Here is a 13,444-nt window from a genome sequence, read left to right as displayed (position 1 = left end):
ACAAACATGCTGCTACCTTTTATTCGGAAAGCCTTGTACTAGCTTGCAAAAAGTTACACGGGGATGACAGCGGTCGGGCTGTTCAACGCACGTGAGACTAAATCTAATCTAATGACATGCATGCGCGCGACTAGGAACCTGCGTACATGGACGAGACGTGAGACGAGTTCCTTTTCCCTAATCCACGCTGTTTGTGATCACACAGTCTGTCAAACGGGAGGGCTCATGGGCGGATGGCACTCCTTCTTGCACATGGCTTCAGTGTCCCAGCACATCGTCGGCGTGTACTGGCTCCAGCAGCAGAAGTCGCAGCGCCCGTTGCCACACGCCTTGTAGCAAAAGGGTCGCGGCAACGTCAACTCCTCCGCCCCGCGCTCTCCGCCGGTGACATCTCTAGGCACTCGACCACCTATATACATGGATCACATCATCACAGCATTGCATTGCATCAGAATATACAATAGACATCCGGGATCTGGCCTGAGAAATCACTCTCTTGGTAAATATATACTTACAATGCACGGAGGTTGCAAGACATCCGAGAAGGACGGCGATCAGGATCGTCGTCGCCGCTGCATTACCGTTCGTCGTCATTTTCAAGATTGACGTAAGCACGCTGCCTTTCTCGGGGCCGGGCTTTGTTTCTTATTTCTTATCGTGGCTACGGCGGAGGCCATCCGTTGATTTTATACTCCTATCTGGAGCACGAGTTATGGGATAAAATTTTCCCCAGCCTAATTTTCTCCTTTTTAGAAAATAGCCTGCATTAGACTTTCTAAGATAAGATTTGATCATCTGCATATCTGGATACATCCCAGTGCATATCTAATTATTATTTCCATATACTCATTTAATACTCCATTTGCCAACAAATAAAATCCATCGCCAGCATTTCCTTAATTAATAATAAGGCCAATTAAAGAAGGCCCGGCCATATTTCACACTACTATAGAAAAGAAAAGCCCACCACACGTCAGGCCCATCTTTTATCAATTCTAGCCCAATTTGCAGCTTCGACGCTCTAATGGCCCAGCACGTTTATAGCCGCGCCCATGGATTACAAAACTGCACGATGACCCCACATGGCACAGCGAGAGGCGGTCAAATCATCGAGAGACAAATCACCTGGGCCCACTTCACAATATTGATGAATCATGACCGACCATTATCCATCCGACGGCTAAGAATTGTCTGATCGTGTCACCCCATGATTGGGCGAGGGCGCGCACTAGACTCACCCGGTCGGTGACGGTGTCTCCCCTAGTCAAGTCAACCCGCGTTCAAAAAAGCAAAGACAGTTTGAACATCCCCCACACCCACAAACACACACACACATATTCCCTCTGTCTGCTCCAACCAGTTCACACGCCGCCGCCGCCGCCGCCGCCGCGTGCTCGCCGGAACCCTAGGACCCTGCGACCGTGGCGGGAGGCGCTGCCGCGGCCATGACAGGGTGCGCCCCCATCTCCGATTCGACCATCTTCTCTCGTCCCGCCGCGTTTCTCCGTAGGAAGGAACGTCATCTGTTTATGTCGGAAAAAGGGAGCGCCTTGGGCTGCGGGGGGCTACGGAGGATGCATCCTTTTGGCATTTGTGTTGGGGGAATTGATATCCGTTATCAGTCGGTGCTAATCTTTTGCAGTATGGGGTGGTTTGGGGGAACGCACGATTCCACTGGGAGATCCTATGTACGTTGTTTTCTTTCATTGGTTTTGATCAAAAGGAGACGTCTTTTCATGTTATAAAGGTGTTAGGATCGCCATCCTTGTCAAAGATTTGTCGTGTTGGGGCTCGATTTGGTGAGTAAACAGTGTTGCGCCCTTCAGTTCAGCTGGATGGATGTGGCGACGACTTTTTTTTTTTGCAGTTAACGGCAGTCCTGGACAAATGATGAGGTTTCTTTACTTTGGTTTTAGTGATAAGGATGTGTTCTGCAGTACAAACGAAGTATATGTATATGTTCTATTACAGTTATAGTATGTCCACTTCTGTTTGTAAGAGTGCAGTTATCACTCAAAGGGATATATGTTTGAATGTTTGTTTCAACAGTAGACTATGGCTACTAGCTTGATTATTCTGGATTTTTGTCTTTAGTTCAAACTTAGGTTCCCTGATCGACCATCATTGATAGCTTGGGTATGGGCAACTTGGTAGCCCCCTTTGCAAGATAGTGAAGTCACTGGTTGACTCGTTTTCTTAAAGAAACCACTTCTCTCTTGGTAATATAGTGGGGAAAAACCAGCTTGTTTATGTTCTGTACTGCTGTGATCAGCAGATCATGCAAACTGGACATGAACTGTTCGTGTTTGCTAGATTTGACTTCTACGGATGTCATGGACCCTTGCTTCATGGGTCATCAATATTGTTTTAGATGGAAGTTTGGCTAGAATAGCTATACATTCTGAACTTATCTTTAGGCATCTAGGCAATGGTAGTCAGTGGAGGCAAGTGTGGTTTTCAATGTTTGAAATAGGATGTTTGATCAATATTATTATGACAACAATTTTGAGGAACTGCAAGTTAATTTTGCTCCTAGCAATTGAATTGTTGTCTGTGCCAAAAAAGTAGCTCCACCTCCGTCGCTTAGGTACATTTAATGTGTGCCCTTGATTTTTGTCTTTTTTATTGGTTAATGATCAATGATTATTTGTTAACAAATGACTGAAATTCTAGCGTTGCTGTTTGTGTTCTGCAGCAACCCCGCTTCATTTTTTTTTCTTTCAATATTTTCTACAGGACAACTTGGATAATTGACAGCCAAAGATTTGCCACCAAAATAAAAAATGCTTCTGGGTCTTCAGATCCCAGTAAACAGAAATGGATCAGCAACCCAAGTAAAGAGTGCCCAAAGTGCAGCCATGTCATCGATAACAGTGATGTAAGAGTTGTGCAATGCTATTATGTTGAAGTAGAATTGGGTTAGCTACAATATTTCCACTCCTCCATTAGATATGTCATTTCCATTTCGCTGTAATCAAGCATGGTTAGGAGTAAATAAAAATAATGATATATGAGCAATTGACAAAGATTAACAATTTCCATATCTTAAGGAGTTGGTCAACTTGTTTATAAAACTGGAATAAATATATATGGTTATAATTGTATTTGACACTTTAACTGCCTTTCTTTTGAGCCAGCTCATGACCAACTTATATGTTTAGTAGACCTATTATTTCTGAAATGCTTTGACTTTTGCATATACAGTATGAGGCTTTAGCTGTGAATATTCCTTTTACTACAAATCAACATTAACAAACAATGTCAGAAAGGTTCTATTAATGTGTGATCAGCTCATGACTGTGTTCTTGCTGCAGGTTGTTCACCAGTGGCCCGGTTTGCCTAAAGGTGTAAAATTTGATCCGTCTGACCAGGAATTAATCTGGCACTTACGGGCAAAACATGGAAAATCTGGTATAAAACCTCATCCGTTCATTGACGAATTTATTCCAACAGTTGAGGAAGATGAAGGCATCTGCTACACTCACCCACAGAAACTTCCAGGTACTTCTTCTTTCTGAAAGATTATGGGATTTTCATGATTAAGGTTCTTAAGAACTTTTACTTTTACTTTCAGGTAAGATCAAATGTGAAAATCTGCAGTTTACAGCTACTGTCAAATGCTTATCTTTGTTATTAATTTGTTGTCCTGTGGGACTCTTTTTTGTTGATCACACCCTATGGCCTGCATTTAGCCTAGGAAAACTGCAGATAGGGAAAAAAAGGCTTATTTTACTTTTCATTTAGTTTCGGAAGGTCCTGGGTTCGAGTCGCGGTCTCCTCGCATTGCACAGACGAGGGTAAGGCTTGCCACTGACACCCTTCCCCAGACCCGCACAGAGCGGGAGCTCTCTGCACTGGGTACGCCCTTTAGTTTTTCACCATGTCGCTATGCGACAATTAACAACCTGTACAACTCTTGAATTGTTACTGCCTTCTTTCAAACAGACATTTCACATTCTGGTTGGAACACTCTTGCTTTGATACTCCACTTGTTTTTCAACACTCAAAAGTCAACTCTGTCCATTTCAGGTGTTAAGCAAAATGGAAGTAAATCACATTTCTTCCACAGAACATTTAAGGCCTACAACACTGGGACTAGGAAGCGTCGAAAGATAAACACTGATGATGCTGATGTCCGTTGGCACAAGACAGGCAAGACAAAGCAAGTATTAGTTGATGGAAAACAGCTTGGCTGTAAGAAAATAATGGTGCTTTATATGAGCCTGGCAAAGGGTGGGAAGGCTGAGAAGACCAATTGGGTGATGCACCAGTACCACCTAGGCACTGGAGAGGATGAGAGAGATGGTGAATATGTCGTCTCCAAATTATTTTTTCAGCAACAGTTTAAACCTGGGGACAAGAATGCTCAAGAGCTAACCACATCGGATGATCTGGAATCAATGGCTGCTGAAGCAGATCTCCCTGATTTTACTACTTTGCCCGCTGACAAACATGTTGGTACAATCCAAGTTGTCCATAATTCTGAGCATAATCTTTACCAGGTAACCACATCAGATGATCTGGAATCAATGGCTGCTGAAGCAGATCTCCCTGATTTTACTACATTGCCCGCTGACAAACATGTTGGTACAATCCAAGTTGCCCATAATTCTGAGCAGAATCTTTACCAGGTAACTGAATATTCTTGTGTACATTATCTATATTTTCTATGTTGTGCACATTTGTGGGTGATAGGTATGTTCAACCAGAAAAAAGAACATATACTGCTAACTTGTTTTTTGATAATTGAAAATACATTTTTTCTGCCTAATGTGCAGGTTAACAGAAACTGTGAAATAAACATTGAAGAGACTGTTGTCCTCCCACCCTCTGAAAAAGCAGAGGATGGAGATAATCCCCAATCGCAAGATCTGAAGTTGTGGGAAGGTGATTCCCAATTTGAACTGTTAGACTCTCAGCAGCTGGCAGAAGGACTCGCTCTCTGTGATGAGTTCCTCCTGAGTCAGTCTCAGACCTCCTGTGGCGGTGGAGATGAACCTAGAGTGACCAAGCCTTGCCTGGCTGCTTATGCCCACCTGTCAGCAGAGGACTTCAAGAAGGATTTAGAAGAGTGCCAGCGGTTGGAGCCCACAGATAACACAAACCTTGAGCTTGACAACACTAATGAGTTTCGACTGAGCCAAATTGTATGGTTCCGGTACCATCAGTTACATGATCAGTTCTCCATTTCTCCCCATACTTGCTAAACTTGACCTCTGCCTGCAGGAATTTTCACAGGATAGCTTTACAACATGGGCAGGTGGCAAGATGACTGATGACTGACGCTGCTCTGCTGCACTCTCGGCACTGCTTGGTACATGAAGAAACAGCTGATCTGTTTTTTTGTGAGACTGCAGTGAAATCTGCACCAACAGTGGTCTCCCTTTTGCATTGAGTTGCTCCGGTGCACATGAACTGATTTATATGAAATATGAAAGGCTGAGGAATCATGCTGTACCAACTGTTCAGTACTGTTCAGTGTGAGATTGGCCTTTCTTGGTTGCATCAGCTTGTACATTTTGTAATAAACACCCTCATTTTAGTTGGCAGACCAATTGCCTGTTTGGAATGGGTATTGCTCTACTAATTTTAGGATATCTAAGGGATTGGCATTTCAGTCTCTTCTTTCCACGCAGGTCCTGGTTCAACCAACGGAAGCATAGATGAGCCATAACAAGCATAGTGAGTTGGAAAAATGCTCTAAGTTTTCAATTACAAACAGTGGCACGCCTTCTCTTCAGCTCTTGTATAGCGAGGCTGGGCACCGAATCTATCCTAGAGCATCTCTAGCAATGCTACCTAAAATATATTATCTACTTGTTTGGATAGTCACATATTTTAATACTACTCTTTTTTTTTCCTCTAGCAACATTGCCTAAAGCAGGCCTTCTATATCCATCCTTGTAGAGAATGACATGTCGGGCATACATATCATCTTCCTCCTTATCTTGTTGCCAATGATGAACTTGGCCATGTTGCTCGCGTGTTGGAGGGCCGCCCGCATGGGAGATCAAGCTCGCGCCAGTGGAGGGCCGCCCGCGACAGGCGCTGGTGAGCTCGGGCGGGACGGCGACAGACGAACGCCGTGGGGCCGGACGGGGTGACAAGGTTGAGTAGGGGTGGCGTGGTCGAAGCAACCGCCGGCAATGAAGAAGGCCGTCGACGCTGGGCGAGAGGAAGGCCGGTGGCAGCCTCTGTGCGGGCGGTTCGCTAGCACAGCGATTGGTGCGCGGTGAAAACTACCGAAGAGAATTTTTGGATAGTCTATCGGTTGGCCCAATCAGGGCACTGACAATCTAGACCCACTCATCATTCTCAACACTCTACCTAGCTAAGCTATTGTTGGCGGTCACTAACAATCAAATCCAACCGCCAAATAAAGTCCAAAACAGGAGAAATAAACAATCTTTTGACACATATACCTTTACTATTGGCATAGTTCCACTTGTATTGGAGAAAACATGTTTTGCAGGACACACATTCGAATACAAGTGGAAAACCAAGCAAAAGGCGCAAAACAGAAAGCGTAAAGCAGTAATGCGCAACGAGAGAAATAGAGAAGCCCACCTTCACGCAACGACCTGGGCCGAGCACCGCCAGGGGAAGGGTCCAGGCTTAGGCCCCCCACCGCCGCCTCTCGAGCCTATGCTCCTCCGGCGGTTGCATGCCTCCATGCATAGGTGGTTTTGGCCGGTTTCCTATTTTGTTGGTGCCAAACTGACCACACTCCACTATAAAAATAGGGGTGGAGCTCTCCTTCAACACACACAACATTTGGAGCTACATACCTCACCTCTCTACTTGTAATCTTTAGTTCTTAGTAGTAGTTTGGAGCTAGCAAGGAGGGCTTGGCTCCTTGGAAGAAAAGAGAGAAAGCTTGGTATGAATACAAAGAGAATTTCTTCCAAAGTCATGCTCTCATATCTTCAATATAGTAGTGCATATGAACTAGAGTATAGTTGTCTTGTTATTATCATGATATATGAACTAGCATATAGTTTGCGTATTATGATCTTAACATGTTCAATTTTATGCTTAACCATTCATATGACTTATATGAGTAGAAGTAGAGCTAGGGATGAGGTTGTGGTTTGTCATTCCTTTGGGTTTGCCCATATTCTTGCTTGTCGATCCATAGGGTCAGAGTCCCAAGGGATATGGGTAGTGTCCTTGTACATGGGCGTGGTGCTCGGGTGCATGGGAACCTTCAGATATGATGGTGTCCCCGGTTGAGGGGTAGGCGGCAGGTGCTGATAGCCCTGTCCTTCCCTTGTAATCTTCCATGTTCGGATACTGTGTAGGAGTCTTAAAGTCTCCCATGCGCTGGCAGACTAGTTCCCGAAGATCTTCCCGTCCATCTTAAATTTAGTTCTAGCTCTAGTCATATAACTTGTATGATCATTAACTGTTCTTTGTATAGCTATATTAGAACATGCAGGCTACATGTAGGAACATTCTTTTATTCTTTGTTTTCCTTTTGTCCTTGAGGTTGGCCCGGATGTGTGTCCACTATCATTGATATACCATTTTTACCCCTGTCATGAAGTATTGGTTTGCTAATGTAAGTATGTAATCTTGTTCATGCTCATGCTAGACTCTTACACCTTGCCCTCCTTTGGGAAAATATAAATAACGATACCCTGAATACTTCCGGGCGAAATGCAACAAGTGCGCTTGCGGATATTTTTGGTAATCGTTAAGAACTATCGTAGTTGGTGTTTCTTGGTGGCGTCGCTAAGGTTAACTCAATCTTAGTGATGGTGTTAAGAAATACCAACAGGCATTTCTGGCGCTGTTGTTGAGGATGGACTTAAAACCTCCACACTTGGTGATTGCGCTAAGAAATGCCAACAAGCATTTTTGGCGCCGTTGCCGGGGAGGGCATAGGTGAAAAGATCTAGTAAGACATGATCATGAGCACGTGCATGTAATGGTAGCCATAGTTTATGCAGACTAATTCTGCTTGTTTTCTCCCTGTTGTGGATGAAAATAGGATAGTGTATGAGTAGTTTTGATCTGCCAAACAACTACACCGATAATCAGGAGGCACTCCTATGGAAGAGTCGGTCCCTGAGGGGAAAATTTCAAACTTTCAGCAGGCTTCAATGGAATCCATCCTCGAGGCATGGGAGAGGCTGTAGGATTATATCCAAGCCTGCCCGCACCACGGAATGGAAAACTGGCTTGTGCTCCAGAACTTCTACATGTTGCTTATGCCCATGTCGAAGGGGCATGTGGATGCCGCTGCTAGAGGAGCGTTCCTTTCCCTAACCATCGAAGGAGCTACGGCTCTCATTGAGAAGATGGTGGCCAATCAAAGTGTTGATGGGCACTAACATCAATTATAAACCATCAACATAACTTGTATTTATACTTTAATTCCATCACCAAACATAGGTATAGGGGTTTAAACTAATAAATTCTATGAGTTTTGGTGAATCTGTGTTTTCAGTAGGGTTTATCTAGAAAACCGTCAAGGGGGAACTATTCATCAAAGGCAATTATGGAATTCCACCGCCAAACCGACGCAGGAAGACTCTAGAACACTCCAGAAGGCAAATCACCAGGTGGGGTCGAGTGGCCCCACCTACAAGCCAGGTGGCCCCTAGGCCCACCTGTTAGCCTCCACGTCGCAATATCGGTTCTCCACCGCCTCCTAGGTTGCATCTACGCCGTCCTTTAAGTCGGTTTGATCCAAGGCTCACGTTGGATGCTTCGACCTATATATACCAGCCCCTGCCACCTTCCTGGGAGCCATCCTAAAACCCTAATTCATATTCTCCTTGTTAGAATCAGAGCCAGCTATCAAGAGAAGATTAGTCCTTCATAGGATCTAGTCTTATAAATAATAGTGAGATAGAGAGTGAGGGAAGAGTTTGGAGGTGCTGGCCTATCGGTGATCTCTCTATGGTACCTTGGCAGATTCAAGTTCTATCTGAGTTTGCGCCTGAGATTTCTCTGGTAATCAACTTCTGATTCAAGTAAGCATCTTGTTTATATTGTTCTTCAGGTTCACGACTCTCTTTTGAGTGCTTATTTCTCTTCCTAGGGGAGTAGAGTATTAATCGTAAGTGTAAGTGTGGTGCTTAGACTTAGGTTAATCATGGATGCACCCTGTATTCTGGAAGGTGGTAGATCGTGTGAGTGACATAAGTTCTATATAGCTTGTACTATATAGCTTCGTTGATCCTTTGTAGTCCACCTCCCATCTTTAGGCGCATGTAGGACATGGTTGCGAAGGAAAGCATCCTCTGCTGGTGTCTTTCCCTAGTAATGTCCCTAGTTGAATAGTAGAAGACATAAGCTTATCCAAGTCAAAACTAAAGAACTTTAGTTATCCTCTCTACACTCCTATTTATCCTTAGCCTTGTTGCTACTCCTAGTTAAGTTAGACCGTAGTTAGTCTCACATGTTTCCCTATGGATACGATACTTGGAATACTTCCGGGTAAAAGCTACAGCGGTAACCGTACACTTACGGATTTATCTATGTGCGTTAAATATACCAACAAGCTTTCTGGCACCATTGCAGGGGAAACGGTTGCTGAATTAACTACAAGCCTAGCTTAACCCTTATCTTTTATTCTTTCTTTTAATTTTTTGTTTAGCATGGATTCCACTCCTATCTATCAATATGCTAAACCCACGAGCACAAGCCTAGAGCCACCAAAATCTTCAGAGCCCATCCTAACACCTGGCTATGAGCTGCGCCCATGTTTTATAAAATTGATACGGGATAAATCCTTCTCGGGAGAAGGCAACGAAAACCCATACTCACTCCTACAAGAGTTTGAACAGACCTGTGCATGCTTGTGTATCGCTGGCATGTCTGACAAAATTGTAAGATGAAAGTTATTTTCGTTCTCTTTGACGGGAAGAGCTAAACAGTGGTACAGTCAAACCGTAGGAAGTATGCAAGGAGATTAGGAAACACTATGCTCTAAATTGTATTTACATTTCTTTCCCATCTCTAAAGTGGTTAGCCTTCAGAAAGAAGTTCTAAATTTTAGACAACTAGAAGAAGAATCTCTTGGTACATCGTGGGATCGTTTTAATGAACTCATCATCACTGTCCCAGACCTTGTCATTCAAGACCCTATACTTCTTCAACATTTTTATGTGGGTCCTAGCAAGGATTCCATGGAATCCCTTGATGCAACCTCTAGAGGAGCTTTCCTTCATCTGGCTGCTAGTGAAGCAAGGGCTATGCTTGATAGAATTAGTGGAAAGACTCCCTGCACTAGCATTCGTAATGAACTCCCTGAGAAAGAGAAGAAATCATCTTTCGATCAAGAAGAGAAAGTTCTGATAGCCAAGTCACAACTACTTCAATCCCAAAATTTAGCTATCAATCCTGAACCACCAATACCCCAAAATCCCCCAAGAGAAGAAGGAATTCCACCTTTGGAAATCCCTATTGAAATTAAGGATGTCCTTTTTTGTGATGATTTTGGGAAAAGCTTAAACTTCCAGTTCCACAAGAGACCTTCGAGCGAATATAATTCAAATCCCCTCAAGAAGGGATCTCTTAGAAAGCGTTCTTATTCCCATATAGGACATTGGGAAGAACACAAGGGTGGCATGTCTAGTGAAACCGTAGAAGGAGAGCCAAGCTATCTAGAAGCCATTCATATCCTCTCCCTTCTATGCCCATATTAGATGTCTCATCTGAACCCATCTTTCAACCCATCCTTGACCTCGATGATCCCTCTTATGATCTCTCTCCTAAGTGTCATGATGACCCTAGAAATCCGCTAAGACAACCAAAGCATAGGAATCATGAAGGCCACAAGGATGGCCAAAATGAGCAACAACAATGGCTAGAATGTATTAAAAACTTGTATGCCATTGCTAAAGAATGGATGGACAAGGACAAAGCCTTATGGGTAGAATCCAAACTTGGCCTAGATTCAAACAGTGAGCTTAAATCAATCTCTTTAATAAACATGACTCATCCAAGTTTGGAGGAGGCCTTAGATGAGATCAACCCGAGAGCCACCAATCCATGGGAAATCTTGGACAATAAAACATCCAATGAATGTCATAGGCATGGAATGATGTAAACAATGTTTCTACCTATAGACATTCATGAAGAAACACCCCTAGAGCTTGAAAAGGATGATAACATCAATGAGCATGGAAGTTATTTTATGAACACTGTTAGTGTTTTTGGACCACCGACAAGTAAATTTGTATTTGCGCGTCTGGCCCGGATGGTGTGCTCAGAGGACACAAGGGTTTATACTAGTTCGGGCGGAATGTTCCTATGTCTAGTTCGATGTTGCTCATGTTATCGACACTTCATTTGCAGTAGGGGTTACAAATAGGTGAGAGAGTGAAAGGATCCCAAGTCTCTAGTGGAGGGAGTGAACGGGTGCTGAGAGCTCGATTGCTACTTAGCTATGTGCTCATGTCGTGCTCTTGTATTTTTATCTTGTAGTCAGCCCCCTAGTAGGGGCACCCTGCTTCCCCTTTTAGAGGTGAAGAGAAAGCATGGGTTATAGAGGAGGAGAAGAACGAGAGAGAGAGAGAGAGAGAGAAAGACTTTTAGTATCACCGGGTCCTTCTTCTCCTTCATGTGGGTCCCACCGATCCTATAGATGTCAACAGGGATGGCTCCATGTCATAGCCCTATTTGTCACTAGCACCATGCGCAGGCGTCATCTGCCAATCATGACATTCCACTCTGTCCTGGCGGACATCGTGATGAACTGACACATCTATCAGTGTTCGTATGAGGGTTAGGCGAAACAACACCAACATGCCTAACACTGTTCTTGATGTGAATCCTCAAGTATGGCCCATCATGGCCACAGGTTACATCGAGGCATGCCAGTCTCCTCCCTGGTGTCAGAGTTTTGACCTAAGCCCATACACTTAGACCTAGAGTGGTTGACGGTGGTATGGATCCCTATCAAACGAGATGGAGCCCATGCCTAAGAGGTTGGGCGAGACGGAGCCCACACCCAAGGGGTCAGGCAAGATGGAGCCCATGGCCTTGGGGTCGGGCAAGAGGGAGCCTGCACCTAAGGGGTTAGGGGAGACAGAGCATGCACCTAAGGGGTCAGGGGAGACAGAGCCTGTGGCCTCAGGCGAGATGGATCCCATGGCCTTGGGTGAGATGCCCGTGGCCTCGAGGTCGGGCGAGATGGGAACCACATCCTTGGGGTCGGGCAAGATGGAGCCTGCACCCAAGGGGTCAAGTGAGATGGAGCTCTGCGGTCTTAGGCGAGATCCCATAGCCATAGGGTCGGGCGAGACGAAAACCGTGTCCTTGGGGCCAGGCGAGATGGAGCCCCGTGGCCTTGGACGGGACCCCACGGCCTTGGGGTTAGGCAAGGCCTTTTAATATGTCTTGCACCATCTAGGAAAGTCAGCATGGGTGCTAACTTCCTTATGTTGGGTATCCCTACTATCGATAACTTACAGTATCCCTGAGCCTACTGAGGAGTAGAATACTCCTTTGGAGTCTTTTCTGGATAGAAAGACTCTAAGGGCCTTGGCCTTCTTTTTGTAGCCCGCGGTGTGTCTTGGTAGGACGACGGTTCCCTTTTGTTGTGGTCGGTCTTCTTGGGGGCATGTAATTGTAGGATTCGGGAGGTCAGAAAGATTTTTCTTGATTTTGGTCCCCTAGGATCCGATCAGTCCATCGTCGTTCTGTGACCGCGCATTCGGTCTCCTTGTGAGTCTAACTTTCCTTGAGCCCCCATGCGTAGCAGGGGTCCAGTCGAGGGTCCTCTCATCTTGGTGATCATTGTCCCTCAAGCATTTTTTGATAAAATGGAGGGGCAAAGCCGTGCCACGTTTTTCCTCGATGGACAAAACATGGTGCTTGGTGAGCTGTTAACGTGCTAGTCTGAGTGGGGCCCTAGCTCCCCATTCATGGTGGTCCATCACAGGTCAGCTAGTGACCAACTCTAGATTCTTAATGGCCAATCCATATACTTCTTAGGTCCGTTCGACCGGTCCCAAGGGCTCATTGCCTTTCCTCGAGGAAAGACCATGGACTGGGAACCAACCAAGACTTGAACATGGGCTAAGATGCCCGTGGCACTCGTGCGCCTAGGTACTGGCCGCTAGTGGGCCCATCCCTTTCCAACCCTCGCTCTTAGGGTGCCCCGGAGTGGCTGTGAACCCATCGGTGGGCCAACCTTCGAACTCCTAGGCCTAAATGGGCCGTAGGAGTGTTTTTAGCTCTGTATCCATCCTTACCTGCGATGGTTCTTGGTCCATCGACTGGGCAAACCATCATCCGACATGTCCTTTGAGGGCACGGACAGAGATTGCGTGTGCACGATCTTTGGAGGGAGATGACGTGACACGGCATAGTGGGCATGTGAATCTAGGTAGACGGTTCACCTTCTCGACCCGCTTAGTCTTATAAATAGCGGCCTCCCCCTTCATGTTTCTACACACCAAAACCATAGCCTTACCTTCTCTATTTC

At 45.2% G+C, this 13,444-nt stretch overlaps 1 protein-coding gene and 1 non-coding gene across 2 annotated transcripts; one reads left to right on the top strand and one right to left on the bottom strand.

The window, feature by feature from the left end:
• The first annotated feature begins 1,290 nt into the window (after window positions 1-1,290).
• On the top strand, window positions 1,291-5,569 carry LOC136527399 (SUPPRESSOR OF GAMMA RESPONSE 1-like). The gene is made up of 6 exons (XM_066520118.1): window positions 1,291-1,453; window positions 2,737-2,878; window positions 3,315-3,501; window positions 4,030-4,631; window positions 4,779-5,147; window positions 5,227-5,569. Exons 1-6 carry the CDS (start codon window positions 1,446-1,448, stop codon window positions 5,281-5,283), a joined length of 1,365 nt encoding a protein of 454 aa, XP_066376215.1. The 5' UTR covers window positions 1,291-1,445; the 3' UTR covers window positions 5,284-5,569.
• Window positions 5,570-8,065: 2,496 nt separating this feature from the next.
• On the bottom strand, window positions 8,066-8,173 carry LOC136530037 (small nucleolar RNA R71). The gene has a single exon (XR_010777546.1). It is a non-coding gene; the product is annotated as a small nucleolar RNA R71 (small nucleolar RNA).
• Between the last annotated feature and the right edge of the window lie 5,271 nt (window positions 8,174-13,444).

Source organism: Miscanthus floridulus, chromosome 19, assembly GCF_019320115.1.
Source record: "Miscanthus floridulus cultivar M001 chromosome 19, ASM1932011v1, whole genome shotgun sequence".
In the NCBI taxonomy this organism is placed as follows: Eukaryota; Viridiplantae; Streptophyta; class Magnoliopsida; order Poales; family Poaceae; genus Miscanthus; species Miscanthus floridulus.
Note: the sequence above shows the minus strand (reverse complement) of the source record. Positions and strands in the feature narration are given on the sequence as shown.

What these genes read in the sequence shown, in the direction of transcription:
- LOC136527399 (XM_066520118.1), top strand. An exon ending in ATGTCATCGATAACAGTGAT is followed by an intron (nt 2,879 to 3,314) that starts GTAAGAGTTGTG and finishes TTCTTGCTGCAG; the next exon opens with GTTGTTCACCAGTGGCCCGG. An exon ending in AGTTTCGACTGAGCCAAATT is followed by an intron (nt 5,148 to 5,226) that starts GTATGGTTCCGG and finishes CTCTGCCTGCAG; the next exon opens with GAATTTTCACAGGATAGCTT.